Source organism: Triticum aestivum, chromosome 2D (genome assembly GCF_018294505.1).
Source record: "Triticum aestivum cultivar Chinese Spring chromosome 2D, IWGSC CS RefSeq v2.1, whole genome shotgun sequence".
NCBI classification, from domain to species: Eukaryota; Viridiplantae; Streptophyta; class Magnoliopsida; order Poales; family Poaceae; genus Triticum; species Triticum aestivum.
Window position 1 is genome coordinate 610,218,368 of NC_057799.1, and position 17,513 is coordinate 610,235,880.

The 17,513-nt window shown below is 47.5% G+C and overlaps 1 protein-coding gene across 1 annotated transcript; it reads left to right on the forward strand.

The window, feature by feature from the left end:
• The first annotated feature begins 15,169 nt into the window (after positions 1-15,169).
• On the forward strand, positions 15,170-16,512 carry LOC123054930 (ethylene-responsive transcription factor ERF008). Its single transcript, XM_044478807.1, has one exon. The coding sequence runs from the start codon at positions 15,445-15,447 to the stop codon at positions 16,162-16,164; it is 720 nt and encodes a 239-aa protein (XP_044334742.1). The 5' UTR covers positions 15,170-15,444; the 3' UTR covers positions 16,165-16,512.
• Positions 16,513-17,513: the final 1,001 nt, after the last annotated feature.

The window sequence follows — 17,513 nt, forward strand, 5'->3', positions numbered from 1 at the left end:
TCGTGATTTTTTTTCAACAATCAATGAAGTTTTTCCAAGATCGATGAACTTTGTTTTAAAATTGGTGAAATTATATCAGAATGGATAAACTTATTTAAAAATTGATGAACTTTTTATAAATTGATGAACTTTTTATAAATCGATGAAGTTTTTTGGATTTGATGATTTGTTTTTGAAACCGGTGAACTTTTTCTCAAAATCGATGAACTTTTTAAAAACCGATAAATATTTTGAAACCAATGAACTTTTTCACAAAATTGATGAAGGTTTTTTTAATTCGATGAGCATTTTTTCAAATTTGATAAAGTTTTTTCACCATCGATGAACTTTTTTGAAATTCACAAACTTTTCCATTTTAGCGAACTTTTTCAATTGGTACAAACCTTTTTCAAAATCTTGATTTTTTTCAATTCATGGTTATTGTGAATGCTTTTTCAAATTTATATTTTCTTTATTCAAATAATTTATAGCAACTATATTTCATGTTTGTACTAAAATAAGGGTCAAATAGATTTGTTTCCTGTAGTAATCAACAAACTTAGCTTGGCTTAGTTGTTTACGTGTGTGGAATTCGGTTTAGGGCCAGATTTCGATCCCCAATCCAGCTGAAAAAACCTGTGCTTTCTTCCTTTGCGTTTTGCCTTTCGGCAACTTGCTGAGCCGGCCAGTTACACGTCGCGCGCGAGCGCCTACCGCGCAAACCGGCGCTTACGCTCCCTAGCCCGTTACCAACGCAGGGAGCGTGTGGGCGTTCTGGTCTCAAAGGGGAAACCCTACCCATTTTGCATCAAATTGTCGGCAAATCGCACACGTGTGGCGACCTAGCGAGCGGCTTGGGCAGTAGCCTACATACATCTTCCAGGTTCTGGTTTTTGGCCCAGTTCTTTTGGCCGATTCTCCTGGAATCTTGAGAATCAGGCCTCCCCTCAGCTTCTCCCAGAAATCTTGAACCCATATTTTTTTTACAATCCTATCCGAACGACAAAACTTCTCTGCTCCATTGTGACCTGAAGGGGTAGCCGCCGCCTTGCCGACACCATCTATAAACACTAACACCGTCGGTACCAGAAACTCCAAGATGCCACCATGAAGGACACCATCGCCGTGGGAGTGGAGCCAAGGCAGATTTATTCGTCTGGGCGCCGCTCCCACCGTCCCAATGGCGCACTACGACCTAAAAAACGAAATTCTAACTACAGAGCGGAGGAAGAGGGTCCCCCTCCCTCCTACCGCCGGAGCAGCAGTCAGAGGGAGAGGGGACCAGCCCTGGCTGATGTAGATCGGAGGTAGAAGATCGCCTACCTAGTCGTCTTCACGTGGCGGCGGTAAGGTTGGGGAAAAACCTTTTTCTTTCTTGTTTTCATTCGTTCGTTTTTATTTTGTTCTTATTTTCGAAAGTATTATAAATACATATACTGAAAAATATAAATTAAGTAAAATATTAAAACCCACGATTTTTAAACCATGTTATAGCTGTCAAAAAACTTTTAGCTTAAATAAAAATGTAGATGACAATAAAGAAAAATGTCTATGACATTTTGAAGTGTCAAAGTGTTTCAAAAAAATGTATGTGACATACTAAAAAAATGTGTAACAAAAAAACATTTTACCAATAAGAAATAATGTAGGTTTCATGTCTTTAATGTTCGTCACATTTTTAAAAATGTTTATAAAATTTACAAAATGTAGCATTGTTAAAAAATATCTTATATACCATTAAAAAACGTTTCAACTTGTATTAAAAAAATATGAAGTTTTTGAAAGTAAAAGATAAACATGTATTAAAAAATGTTTTAGATGTACACCAAAATGTACAATACATATCAAAAAAATAGACCTAAAAACAAGTATTTTAAAACATATTAATCATGTGTTTGCAAAATGTTAAACTTGTTTACAAAATGTTCCTTATTTTTATGAAAAATATAGGCATACGTTGATTAAAACAGAAATAAAAGAAAAAAGAAAAAACCTTGTAGTTTTAAAAAATGTTTATTGCCATTAAAAAATAGTCAATGTGTATTCTGAAACGGCTGAACATATATTCAAGAAAATGTAAAAAAAAGTAGATCAAAGAAAAAGGTTCAACGTGTATCAAAAAATATTCCACGTGTAAATTGCAAACATACATTGTGTAAAAGTAGACATGCATAGAACCAAGAAAAAAATCACAAAAAAAGTTGCAAAAATCTATATCTATATCTATATCTATACCTACTATTAAAGGGAATAGGTATTCTTGGTTTGGTTTGGTCCTTTTCATTGATTTTCGTTTGGTATGAGCGCACGATAAAGTTTCGTATGATCCGCTCGTACACACGGTAAGCCATCTGGGCCATGTACTTGTACGTTGATGGGCCTTCTATGGGATTTCATAGGGACCGCGAAAAATAATTGGGTCAAAATAAATCAACATCATGGAATTGAACGCAGTACCTCTGCGTTTAGCTCTTTGATGTAAAAACCAACAAGCTATGCATCTTTCACATTTACTAATCCTACCTCGCTCTTTTACAATGGTTTCCCACCAGTAAATATACAAGCGGCCTCAGGAATCAACCAACTGACGGTTAAACAAGTGGCGTCAAGAAGAATTATGGGTTTAAATAGGATATTAAATGGATGTGGCTGACTAAAGTAAGATTACAGATAAACCGGTGAAATAATTAAAAGAACGATTGTGGGCTTAATAAATAAAATATTCAAGTAGATGGAGCTAATTAAAGGAAGGATTTGAGGTAATAAGGTAGGATAATTAAAAGGAAGGGTCCATAGGCTTCCTTGTGGTGGGGCTACTAAATTAGAAAAGGAAGGATTTGATTCCGGACTAAAACAGGTGAGGACGTCATGGTAAGTAAAGGAAGGATTATACTTAAACGGAATTAGTGGGAGATTATACCCGCAAAGAAAATATGGACGTGGATAAATTGCATCCTATTTTTTATATTCATTTTGTAAAAGGATGCTGCATTGCAGCATGTTCTTCGTAGTGAATCCTGTGCTACAAGACATTATGATTGCACAAAACATTATGTGCTAGTAATGAAAAACAGATAGAACGAAGTAAACTGCGAAGAATAGCTAAGGAAATAAAATAATAAAATAAAAGGAAAAGTGAAAAAACCCAAAGAAAAACACCAGAATGTTGTTCAAAAAATTGAAAAAGAAAAAACAAGCTACACTAATGAGCCGGCACACGACCCCAATGGACTGAGGCGAGGCTAGGGTATATCTTGCACTGAGCGAGATATAGCTCTGGCAGTGTACGGGGTAACGAATGAGCTGGTACTTCTTTTTTTACCATAATACAGTAAGGCAAAATGCCCTACTTTGTGTCATTTTTTTCATTATAAAGAAAGCATAAATAGAGATGCTACTCCTTCGGATGCTTACGCGGCGTGCGCATGCAAGGGGTGCTCCAGCTGAGCCGCGGTGCGTCCTAGCTTTACCACGTGTTGTATGCTCGGCACACCCTGTAGGAACGCATTTTTTCAGTACGTATTTTTAAGTTTTTTACTTGTTTTTTTTTGGATTTTCATAGATTTTCTCTATGTGTTTTCTCGCACATGAAGCAAATCGTTCGAAAAAAAACCACAGTGGTGCTTTCGCATGAAAAGCACGCATGTGGTCCCCTGTAAGGGAAAAGCACAAGTGTGCTTCACGGTGCAGGATAGAAATACTTCCCCAAAGAATTGAAATAGGCAGTTAGCTTCGGTTTTCTTTTTTTTCCTTCATTTTTCATTTTTTATTTTTTTCCGGTGTTTTCGGGAAAGAAAAATCATGCAAACCTATCAAAATGGGATCTAGTTTCGAAGATCTCAACACAACATATGCATGATGAAAACGGTTTATCATTTGGACGCACAGTTCAAGAGATAGAATGTTTTAAAAATTGAATCTACGGAAAAAAAAAATCACAAAACTCCCAGGTTGGGACAAGTGTCAGCTATGCGGAGACACTTGTCACCACAACAGGAGTGGGAGTGACCTTTGCGAGTGAGGAGTACCCTCTAACTAGTGATCTCGGCCGTGTACGGATAACATAGTATCGAACGCTAAAGGTGGCAAATAGGATACGTGTCGGGAACAATCAAGTAAGGTCAAACTACACTGCCGGGATTGTATGAATTCATTCTGGGCTTTATGTGAAAAATGGTAAGTACAAGAAAAATCAAGCTTCATAGTGAAAAATTGAAGTTTCATAATTAAATTTTTCTAAAACTCATGTGAATTTTTCTAAATTTATGAATACCTTTTCAAATTCATGAAGAAAAATCAACCGTCGTGAGAACATTTTCTAAAAATGAAAATAAAAGCGGAAAAACAAAATATAAAAAGAAAACATACAGAAAGAGAAAAGAAATTATATTTGGAAAAAACCACAAACAAAAAAACAGAACACAAAGAGAACAAACTTAACGCATTAATGCCCCCCAGTCCGTGGGAGCACCTTGTGTGTTTGCCCTGATATTTTGACCCAGCAGAGTCAAATAGGGATTTCCCAAAAATAACATGGTTTCATTGATGGACATGTTTTTATTGTCATAAGAGCATTGTGCTTTCGCATGAAAAGCACGCACGTGGTCCCCTGTAAGGAAAAGCACAAGTGTGCTTCACGGTGCAGGACAGAAATACTTCCCCAAAGAATTGAAATAGGCAGTTACCTTTGGTTTTCTTTTTTTTTCCTTCCTTTTTTTTATTTTTTTCTAGTTTTATTTTTTCCGGTGTTTTCGGGAAAGAAAATCGTGCACACCTATCAACATGGGATCTAATTTTGAAGATCTCGGCACAAGATATGCAATGATGAAAGCGGTTTATCATTTAGACACACGGTTCAAGAATGTTTCAAAAAATGAATCTATGGAAAAAAATCACAAAACTCCCAGGTTGGGACAAGTGTCAGCTACGCGACGACACTTGTCACCACAAGAGGAGTGGGAGTGACCTTTGTGAGCGAGGAGTACCCTCTAACTAGTGATCTCGGCTGTGTCCGGATAACATAGTATCGAATGCTAAAGGTGGCAAATAGGATACGTGTCGGAAACAATCAAGTAAGGTCGAACTACACTGCCGGGATCGTATGAGTTCATCCTGGGCTTTATGTGAAAATTGGTAAGTACAAGAAAAATCAAGCTTCATAGTGAATATTTGAAGTTTCATAATTATTTTTCTAAAACTCATGTGAATTTTTTCTAAATTTATGAATAGTTTTTCAAATTCATGAAGAAAAATCAACCTTCGTGAGAAAATTTTCTAAAAATGAAAATAAAAGCGGAAAGACAAAATATAAAAAGATAACATATAAAAAGAAAAAGGAAATAAAATTTGGAAAAAACCACAAACAAAAAACAGAACATAAAGAGAACAAACTTAACGCATTAATGGGCCCCCGGTCCATGGGAGCACCTTGTGTGTTTGCCCTCATATTTTGACCTAGCAGACGTCAAATAGGGTTTTCCCAAAAATAACATGGTTTCATTGCTGGACATGTTTTTATTGTCATTAGAGCATATAACATTTCCCCCTTTTGATAGAACATAAACAGTAGAGATATTTTTTTGACGGGTAGAGATATTAGGGATGAGACTGCTAGCTTGTTGGCTTAACTGTAATTGGAACTAGGCCACGATTGTTAGGACAAGGCTACAATTTTTACGGTGTGTCAAATTGTCGAGCTCCCACACAGGAGCGAGCGAGTGGGCCAACCCATTAATATTGGGAACTGTAGCGGTTCGATCGCCCCTAAAAAAAACTGTTCGACCGAGCATAGTGACTGTCCAGATTGTTTTTCTCCGTTCAGATTTCTAGTGGCATTTCCTTTTTTTAAGTCATTTCCCCCCTAGAAAAATCAAAAATATTTATATTAAAAAATGTACATTCTTAGAAATTTTCAGATTATTTTTTTGCAAAAAATGTGAACATGTTTCAGAAACTTCTGTACTCCCTACGATCCATATTGATTCACAAACAGCTGTACAACTTTGCACTAAAGTTGTACTAAGTGTGTGTCAATTAATTCTTTTAAGAACCTGGACGTTACTTAAAACTTGTTCAAAATTTTTATTAATCACTTGACCTTACATTTTTAAAAATATAAAAACATGAATATTTTTAGACATTTTACAGGAAAGCTAACATTTATAAATTAAAGGTGTATTTTTTTGCAAACTATGAAATTAATTTGAAAGAAGAATAAAAAATGAGAAAAGGAAAAGGAAAAAAAAGAACAAAGAAACTTTCAAGAAGTTCCCAATACCGGAAGGAACCTTCCTAAAACCTTTGTACGTGTTGCCAGAATAGCGAAAATTAGCCAGGCCAAATCGCATCACTGCTTACCAGTGTTTGCATTTTGCGTAACTAGCGTCAAGTAGGAAATATCACAATGTTGCCTAGTAACAACCCAATAAAGTCAATAAAATACAGTTGATTCTCAAAAAAGAATCTAAAAAGAAATAGTAAGGTTAAACTCCTATTGGGCTCTCTATGTGTTTATATCTTGGGCTTTATCTAAAAGAAAAGGGCAATTAAACAAACTTAGCCGGCAAATGTAGCAAGGCCTATAATAACTCCTTATGTTCCATAATGTAGTGCATACAGATTTTTTAAAAGTTAAAATCTGCACACTTTCACCAAGTTTATAGAGAAAATTATTTATATCTACAATACTTAATATATAAAATATGAAACTATATCTTATAAATCTAATGCTTGGCACTCTAGGAGCCTGTTCGGAGTCCCTCTGGTCCACAACTCCGCTCCTGGAGCAGGTGGAGCCGACTCGAACAGGATAACTCCGCAAAGTTGGCAGCATGGAGCGGAGCGAGCTGCAGTCAAATATCACGGAGCGAGGAAAGAGGTGCTCTAGATTTAAATGCTTTTTCTACAAAACTTGGTCAAAGTTCGTGAGATTTGATTTGTCAAAAAATCTATACGCGCTGCGCTATGGAACAAAGGGACTATTAGGCTAATCTATCAAACTTAACCTGGGCCACTGTCGGAGAGCATTTCATTTGATTTGAGCATTCCTCAAAAAAAAAATGATTTTACCACTGACACCCAAAAAGAACACTCAAGATGCATGCAGTGATTTGCATTAGTTTTCTGGATGTCTACCACGTTTGGAAACTGGTTGCACATTTGCATTTGACAGGATGGCATACCATCATCGAGGAACACTCAATTTGTAGCCTCTTACTGGCGAGTGAACAGAACAGGATTTCTCATCAATCAAAATAATAATTGAAACCTGCTAATGTACGCACGGTGGAAGTGTAGCATGCAGATGCAGGGAGCATGCAACAGAAAACATTCATGTCGATCATTTGTCGCCTCTCCCCGTGAGCCTTGAATCACGCCCGACCTGCGCGCGCCCAGCAACAGCAAGGTTGCTGTATCTACAAGAAAGAAACGCATTAGTGCAGTGTCGTACGTAGTACGTACTTAGCCACTGAGCCCGGCTTGAAAGAGGCTGCACGAGAGAGCGTCCCCTGTGGCGTGGTCCTCGGCCGCCGACCCGACCGGTGCATGCATGTATCACCTACCTCCTTTCCGAAGCACGAGAGGTCAATTTGCTCGAGCACAGAGAGGGGAGAGGGGAGCGGCGGCCACGCTGGCACACGGCGCCGTTGGTTCATGCACCGTAGTGGGTGTCCTCCTTTCCAAGCAAATGCTCAATCATTAGATCAGCTCAGCTGGGAGAGGGAAAAAGAAGAACCACTTGTCAGGTGTGATGTCGCCGCCGACTATCACACCACCAGAACCTGGGCCCACCGTAAGGTACGTATATGCTACTCCTGTCGAAAAGTCAAGCGTACGCTCGAGTAGAGCATGTCCCTCTCCCACCTCTTGATAGAGCGATAACTCCCACGAGCACGGGTCACTAGCGAGCTTAATCGCTCGCCCGCCGTCCCATCACATACACATGCACGAAGCACGATCTGATCCGGCGTGCGATTTTCTTCCCAGGAAATGGTGGCCGGCATGGTGGCGGGATCGACTGAGCTTTTTTGGCGCCGGCAGCCACTGGGCTGGCGCACCAGCGAGCAGGGCGCGCATGCATGATCTGATCACTGACTCGCTCACTCACTGCAGAGTTCCCAGGGATACACGCACCCTTTATTTTTCACCTTTCCGGAGTCGCCAGTGCCGCCGGCCATGATGATCGTACATATAACCGGAAGAGCCTATCATCACGTCGGTCGGTCGTACTGCTGCGAGTGGTGGCGGTATCACCAAAGCGCTAAATCCGGCCAGCCTCCACTACCTACAGCTATAGCTACACCAGCAGCACCAGGGTCGTAGTCGGAATCGGAACCGGAACCAGCCGTGCCGCTTCCTTCCCCGGTCCGACCCGCCGCTTTCTTTCCCTGCCAGCGCATGGCGGGCGCGAGCGGATCGTCTCCGACGACGCCGCCAGCGCCAACGGAAAGCGTCCAAAAGAGCGGAGCGGATGGGGAATTTCTTTTCCGAATTCGCGGCAGGCAGGCAGGGGGAACGGGGGTCGGGGTAGGTGGTCCGTCCCGGGCGCCGCTTGTCTTGTCGGCGCGCGCGCGGGTGGCAGCGACCGGCGCGGGTGGGCGACGAAACGGAACACTGGAGACCGATAGCGAGGGGTCGCTCGGCGTGGAGCCGGACGGGCCAGGGGGCGGGGCGGCAGTGCGTGTGCACGCGCCGGCCACGCCGACCGAGAGCGGCGGGGGCCACCGGCCACCCCACGCCACGCACGGCAACTTGCGCTCGCCCCTCCGGCCACCCACTGGGCTGGGCTGGCCCGTTTAAATAATCGACCGGCACGGCACGCACGCATGCCCGCTGGAACCGTCCAACCGCCGGCCGGCGGGCGGGCGGGCGGAGTCGGCAGTGGAATTCCAGAGCACGAGCATTATCCACCGATCCGTATCATTCGCCTCTTAATCTATCATGATTAGCGGCAGCCCAGTAGCATTATTACGCAACACTAAATTAATTCCAATTCCCCGATTGTTTATAAGGGTCGACAGGAACGCCTCGTTGTATTCCTCGTTACTCCACCCCCGGCGGATTTGTTTATCGGGCGTCACACGCAGAGAGGGATAAGATGGCAACGACGACGGCGGGGCCCGTCCACTAGCTGCAGTTTCCTCCCCGGCCCGCGCGTCGCCGTCGCCAGCCCCGCCTGCTTCCCTCACCCGACTCCACCCCCACTTCCCATGACGGTAACAACCAATGCCCAGATTACAACTCCGGATATGGACGTGATCCTCACTATATTTGCACCCATCCATCTTTCTCACTCGCTTGCTCCGGGCCTCCGGCCACCATAATTGTTATCAATTGCCAGTGCAGGCAAACGCCTTTTTAAGGGGCAAGTGGCCTGCTGGCGGGCTGGCGGGCCGGTTCGTCGGCACCCAGCATATCGAGCACTGGCTGCGCCTGCCCAGTCCGTTAGTTATTGGAAGCGGCAGTACAATTAGAATATGTAATGAGTAGTACTCCTACTACAGCTCCACAGCTCGATCTGCAGGAGCATGTAGTATTGATTAGCGCAGACCGACCGGCGCCCCGCTGGATAAAACTAGAGTACTACTACATGGTAAAGCTGACGGCCGGAGGGAGCAGTATTCTATGCGCCCGGCCACAACCGTGTCGACTCACACCAACAGATCCGCTTGATTCCGCCGCTATCATCCAAACGAACGCTACAAACCAAGTACATGTCCCACCAGGGGGTGTCTTTCTGGTGCTATTAGTGCACCAGCACTGGTTAGCCGTGGACGGTATACTGTTGGTTTTGTATGATAAAACGTGAGCTCGGTGTAGGTAAATGCTCCGTGGGGGTGGTCGCCGGCCGGTCGCGTGCGGCTGCCGGCCGGCCAGCTTGGCGGCCATAAACTCACGGACCGGAAGTCGCTGCGGCCGCTGCCCTATCTCTACCAGAACTCCACTCACTCCGCCTAGCTAGACCCAGACCCAGACCCATGGCCGGCCTTGTCCACGGAACCGGTTGGCGAATACACGCAGAGGCCTACTACTACCACCCACCCAACTCCCCCGTGACGACGACTCCCGTCCCAGGTCGCCAATCCCGGGCCCCACGCGTGACGGGATTCCTCCTCGCCCTATCTCGCTTCAACACGTCGCGTTCCTATCCGCCCCAGCCTCGCCGACCTCCGTTTCCCCCGCGCCGCCCGCCACCGTCGCATCACGCCCGTCCGTCCCGTCCCCCGTGCAACGTACCGCGCCAACCGATCTCACCGACTCGCCGTCACACGGACGCCTCGCACCTGGACCCCGCCGCCTACCAGACCGACCGGAGCGGTACGGCGCAGCGGCGGGGACGGACGGACGTGGCGAGGGAGATGCGGTGCGGCGCGGCAGGATAGAAAGCGGCGACGGGACGGGATTAGGCGGTGGTGGACGTGATTAGGGTGCATGATTAGCAGGCGATAGATAATGGCGATGCCGTCGCTGGCAAGCAAGTTGACGTCGCGGGCTTGTCCGGGCACGGGAGGGGATGAGACGGGTGGATGGGCAGTGGGGGATGCCGTGGACGGGGAGGGAAGCGTCCGCGTCCGCGTCGGCGCGCGTCACCCCGCCCCGACGCCAGCCACCTCGCCACCTACATAGCTAAGCTAGCCGCCCCCGCTACACCGCTCGGCTCCGTCCCCATCCACATCCACATCTCCATCTCGCCCCATGTCGGTGCGGTGCCGGTGCGCGCGGTTGGCCAAACCGGTACGTCCACCAGACGTACGGTGCTGCGTATGGCCGACGCCCCAGTCATTGGCCAATTTATTTATTAGAAAGAAGTGCAACGCGTACGCCAAGAGACACCCACACTCGTTTCTGCTAGCTAGGGTTCGAGGACGGCAACGTGGGCATGCCATTATCCGTGTTGATGACCGAAGGGTGATGTACTCGATCGAATTAGTCAAGAAAGTGCGGAATTAATCAACACGGAGTTCTGGTTCATGCCGTGCTTGACTCAACGTCTCAACGATTGGTTTGCCTAAGCTTTTGTTCCCTGGACTCCAACTCGATCATCTCGTGCGGAATTGCATAAGATAAGCGGTCTAGCCTGACTAGTTTCGTGGGAGGGCTTTGTCTCGCTCTAGGACACTTGCCGGCCACGTTAAAGTACTTGCCCGTTACGTCATAAGCTATTCATAAACATGCAAGCACGGAATCCTTCAAATCTATTTAGAGCATGCCAGTGACGGCGCGTGAACCAAAGTATAAGTGGGGCAAAATGAGTGTATGGCATAGAAAAGGTAGGGTGATCAGAGACGCCGAGGATTAGTAGAGACATTAGCACAAACAAAAGCTTATTCCGAGTTTATTGGTCACCCCCTCTTATTTTGAACCAAAATTTGACCATAAATTTAAGTGATACAATATTAATTATAAGTCACAAAGATTATAGTACGAAAATCCTCATTCAAATAAGGGCATAAGGAACCCAGGCCGAGAGAGTACCAATTAGTACAATTTACATTTTCTAGAGACACGCCCTGATAAAAAGTATATCACCCTTTTGGTGACTAACATTATGAGTGAATCACGCACACAAAAGTGAAGGTAGGACAAGACTGCATCTCCATGTACCTCCCTCCCGCGTGCCGTTGCACGACAAAACGGAGCTGAAAGGCACCTTTGATCTCCATGGATGGATGCATGCGCCCCGGCTTTTCTTGACCCGAAGAGGGGTTTCAAACAGCGGATCCTATCCCCCCCAAGCTATGGTCCTGCTCCTACTGGCATCACGAGCCAGCCAGCCGGACACAACTCACTCGATCCAGGCAAAGCAAAGCGGCCATAGCACTATAGCCATGCGTAGCGTACTAGTCCCCACCACGTTGTTGTCCTAGGCTAGCTAGATAGCCTAGCAAGCTCGATCGATCAAACATCCTACTCCTAGGCCGTAGCGCCAGCATCCGCTTCTACATGCGCGTGGTCCAAATCCAACTCTCTCGAGGCCCACGCGCTCGCGCGCGCGCGCGCCCGCCCGCGCAAGCGACAAGGCCGTGCGCCCCGCCGCGCGCGCGCCGGCCGGCCGGCCACGTCGTGTCTCCACCGCAACGGCTCGCAGCAGCGCACGCACACGTAGGCGCGTCGCGACGACGACGGCCGGGGGCCACGGTGTAGTACCGGCGATCGATGCCGCGAGGTCTCGTGCTCCCGGAGGGAAAAGGGAGGAAGATGCCGCGACGTCGGCGGGGTCTTTTGGTACGTGTACGTGTGCCCGGGTGGATCGATCGGACGTACTACGTACGTACGCTTAGATTTTGCATGATTTAGCTTTGGATTATGGGAGCCGGGTCGGCGGGTCGGCGGGGCGCCAGGCGCCAGCTATTTGATGCACAATTATGCGCGTTCGGGGGCGGCTGGCGAGTTCACCTAAAAGGAAGCAATTATCAGGACCGGCAAGCAGATCACCTCACCGCAAAGTATTGGCCGCCGACTACATGCCGTCGGATTCAAGTTTTCGTCCCGAGAATATCCAATCATTCCTGATTTATTAGGACTCATAACCGCTTCAGAGAAAAGAAGAAAAGATGCCCCGTCAAGTTAGATGTTTTGCACGATATTACCACTGCACGGCATCCCACTTGTACGTCATTTTTGTCTTGGCACTTACTCTTTTGTAGGATATGTGTGCTTCTAATTAATCTCTTGTTACGCTAGAAATCGTGTACATGGAGACCGCACTTTGCCTAATAGTAGGACAAATACAAATCCTGTTTGGGTGAAAACCATGTACGCATGTCAAAGGCTCAATGCTTTTCCGATCAAACACATGTGCCTAATGATCAATGATATAACACAGGGACTTTTCAATTTACTGTTGTACTTTGTAACATAATGTTCTTAATTGTGCCACACATTTCTGGAGTCATGACAGTGGAAATGAAAAGTGGCGGAGCTACGACTAGGTCGGAGGACACCACCCCGTCCCCCGCCTTGAACGATTTTGTATAGCAATTTTGTCAACGAGGGTTTAGATTGGAAGTTTGCCTACCATATTTGGCTACCATGATGGAAATTGGCTTTTGTTGTTACGACTCATGTTAACTTGCCTCGTGACTTCTTGTGGTAGGATAGTTCTGAATGAAGAGTAGGTAACAAGTATTTGAGGAGAAAGAAAAAGCCTGGCTCTCCACCAAATTCCTCAAGATCTAGTTGGAGAGTACCCAACTTGCTATGGACGTCGATGTCGATTGGAGTGGAGCTACCACCACATAACTTGCTAATGTGTGCATGAGTAGTTTCACCTACCTCCGACACCTTGAGCATGGCATAGAAAGAAGTGGCCCATACCCTAGCACAACTCATCTTCACCACCCCGAGGTGAATCTAGGGATGACACTCGACGCTCCCCGAAGGAGTCTCCACATCAGCCAAAGGACAAAAAGAGTGGGTTAAGCGAACCGTGGAATTGTTAGAGCAATACACTACCCATATACTTTTCTTCGATTTTCTTGTATCTTCTAACTCAAAAGAAATGTGAGTGTGTGCTTTGCATACTAGTAGCATGCTTGTAATCATACCCCAAGGGCAAGTGAAGGGAAAACACATGGCATGGTGTGCGAAGTTTTCTTCCATCAAAATGTGATAACCCCTTCGCACATTATTATGAACCTTATTCTTAAATCCCAACTAGTACAAGATTGAGCATCGTCAGTGGCATCCAACCAAAGTAGGAGGTGATAATTTTCAACCGGGGAAATGGAGAAACTTAGATAAATGTCCCCCAATTTTAGAATATAATGACAAGACTCCTAGCCTCCTAGGCACCATCGACCTTGTCATCAGTATCGGTGTGTCTATTACCGCCCCGGCTCCACACCACGACACCATAAGCTTCACGACTATAATCTCGAAACAATCAATGTCGACTTCCAAATCTTCTATTCCCAATAAGGGGATAGCCAAATCGATTAAACTAGGGTCTTAGCAGGATTAACAGTGCAATGACTACGAAATAATCATGATTCTTTCGTGGAAACCAATTTAAATCATGGACCATTGGACCTAGTTATTATGGGTGGATAGGATTGATCGTGATGCTTTCGATGTTGGTAAACATACACATATAAATAATGAATCCGTTACTTGTTCACCAAAAATGTGAGTGAAACTGTTGATACACTCACGGCAAAAGAGCTACTCCCTCTGTCCCATAATATAAGAGCATTTTTGACACTAATGTCAAAAACGCTTTTATATTATGGGACGGAGGGAGTAGCTGTTTTTTCAATTAAAGAATTATACATCTTTGTGGTCATTGGTCTTATTAGGAATTCTAGTTTGTTTTCTAAAAGTTTCGGCCACATAATTTTACTTGTCGAGGATATTATCACCACTGCTTGCCATTCCATTTGCATGTTGTTATCGTCCTAAGTGACTTGCATGTCACATGAATAAAATGCCATATCATGTGCATGGCATGGTGCAAAAAAACGTAAGGACCACCTTTTTCCTTTCTGCGGGGGTAAGGATAATCTTTGTCATTGCCTAGTCAGGTCTGTTTTGTAATAAGACATGCATATTTCTTCTAGAATTTGCCCTTATTGTATACTCAAGCGGTTACTTGTTGACCCCAAAAAATGTGAACGGAACTTGGACAGGAAGAAACCAGAGCGGCAACGGAGGTCAACAAAATTACAGCGTGGCGACAAGTGCGCACGGCACGAGGGTTGGTGAGCAACAGAGAAGGATGGATTGTGATGCTGCGATCATCCTATCATATAACTTACCACGAGAAAGAACCGTTCATGTTTTTCTTGGATTGGACCAGCGACAACAACGATGGTGTTTCCACAGCCAGAGCAAGCAATTGTCCACCAAATACAAATTCCAATCCTGAGGTAACTAATCGGCCATGTCAGCTTCAGAATTAAGTAGCCATGAGTTGACGCTAGCTGTGCCGAATGTAGTACAGGTACAAATACAGCCGAACCGATTGATGTTGCCTGCGAGAATTGTACGTATACGGATGGACTACTGGTCCAATACGTGTATGTATGTAGGGATATGCATGGACCTCTGGGGTGTCGTCCGGACGCAGGTTAGGCGGTGGACCTAGCGATTAGGGGTGGCGCTGGGTCGGATCGGGTCGGGCCAGGCTCCCTTCCAAACAGCACAGTAGAGTACACTGCTGCTGCCGCCGCCGTCGATGTCCTCTTCTCTCTTCCCCCCTCCCGCCCGGTTTATGATTATCCCAACCAAACTCTAACCATACCCCCACCCACAAAATCCCAATACAAATACCACCGCCCAGCAAATAGATAGATAGCCCGGACCGGAGGGAGGGAAGAGAGAGAGTCCAGCTCCGCTGCCGCACACCAAAAGCTACTCCTCCTTTGGGCACGCGGCCGGCAGGGAGGGGAGAGGGGAGCCGAGGCGGCGGCCGGCGGCTAGCCAGCATAGGAGCATAGGTAGTTGGTAGGCAGCTCAGCTTCGCTCATGCAGCAGGGCGAGTACCGCTCGTCGTCTTCCAGCGAGGGCTCCGCGGGGTCGGCGTCGGCTGCGGCGGCGGCGATGGCGCCTCTGGCGGCTGCGGTCGCGGCGGTGGCGGCCAAGGAGGAGCACAACGTGACGGTGGCCGTGGCGCCGCCCATGCCCATGGCGATGGCGATGCCGCTGCAGCAGCAGCAGCCGCGGAAGCAGTACCGCGGCGTGCGCATGCGCAAGTGGGGCAAGTGGGTGGCGGAGATCCGCGAGCCGCACAAGCGGACGCGCATCTGGCTGGGGTCCTACGCCACCCCCGTCGCCGCCGCGCGCGCCTACGACACGGCCGTCTTCTACCTGCGCGGCAGGTCGGCGCGCCTCAACTTCCCCGACGAGATCTCCGCGCTGGCGCTGTCGTCGCCCGAGGCCGCCGCCGAGGCCGGAGGGGAGGAGCCGGGCGACGGCGGCGGCGCGCTGTCGGCCGCGTCGATCCGGAAGAAGGCCATCGAGGTCGGGTCCCGCGTGGACGCGCTCCAGACCGGCATGACCACCATGGTCGCCGCGCCCGCGCACCACCGGGAGCGGCAGCGGCTCCACCAACACCACCACCACGCGGAGCCGCACGCTGAGGAGCTGCACCGCCACGTGAAGCAGCAGCGGACGGCGTGGAACGGGCGCGCCAAGAACCCGGATCTCAACCAGGCGCCGAGCCCGGACACCTCCGACGCCGAGTGAAGCAGCCAAGCAGCGAGAAGAAGCAGCGGCTGCTTCCAGTCATCCACAACCCGTCGACCATGCAGCTAGTCTCCGGAGAGCGGCCAGCCGGCGTATGATCAATCAGATTCAGCACAACCAACTCAATCGTGTCCACCTGTCCCCCTAGCGAGCTCCGCCGCGTCGGTGAGGGCGGCGAGGTGCCGGTGGTCGGTGGGTCGGTGGCCGGATTTTTCAATACGTCGTTCTGGATAAGAACAAGGGAGGGAGGGGAAGCGGGGGACGCCACAAGTGGCGGTCTTTCCAAATGTCAAAAAAGACAGCTGTAACAGTTGATAAAACAATCGCCACCATCTTCTTTTTCTTCTCTCTCTCTCTGTTATCGAGTAGATAAGCAGCGATTAGCAGTACAATGTTCTGTTAATTAATCGTCCCAGTTGGCCGACTCGATCGCCCCCTCCGTTGTTGTTAATTGCTGAGTGCATCGCCTCTGGATTTTGATCCCGTATACAATTTGATCCAGTGGTTCGTACGTATCCAGTCGCTCGGCTCGGCTTAATCCGGGTGTCTGCTGGTGGGAGCAGCAACAAAGCAAGCATATCCGCGTTAGGTTAGGCATCGGCAGCCGGCCAGCCAGCATGCACTAATCAGTTGGGGTGAGACTTTTCTCCGTCCATGTCTCTGCCTCTGCATGCTTGTGTCTGAATCCGAACGTGCCGGCGCAATTATGGATCAGGGAGCGGCGGGCCGATTGGTACTGCTACTCGTGGCTAATCTAATCGCCAACGCCAAGGAACGGAGTGGATCTAGCTACATGAGCACAGAGGTGGCAGCAACTGGGCAGATGGGTCGTAGGTAGATTACTGGTATGATGGTGTGTGGGTGATTGGTTTTGGTTGGGTTGGGTGGGTATTAGGCCAAGGCCCAGGCCACCACATCGGACGGAAAGCAAAGCAACGCCCACAGCTCCGGCCCGATGATGATTGCGTTCTCCCTCTCCGCAGTGCATGCGTGGATCGCCCAAGTACTCCTGTCGACCTGCCGCCAACCCGACTAATCAGCGGCAGAAATCACATATTTAACCAGAGTGCGAAATCAAATCACAAACTGACCTGCTTTCAAAAAAAATTCACTCTGCTGACCCTTTCATATGGCGCCCGACAGCTAGGCGCCGCGCACTACTATGCAGCACCCTTCCCTTAGGCGTCGCACCTCCTGCCAGCGTGGCAGCCCTGGTCCAGTTGCGGCCCCACAGACAGCACTGCAGCGCCTAAGTCCTAGGTGCCACACTTGTAATATGCAGCGCCCGTCTCTTAGGCGCTGCACAGTCTGTGTTCCACTTAGGCTGGCCCCACCCTCTCTCCCCTCCC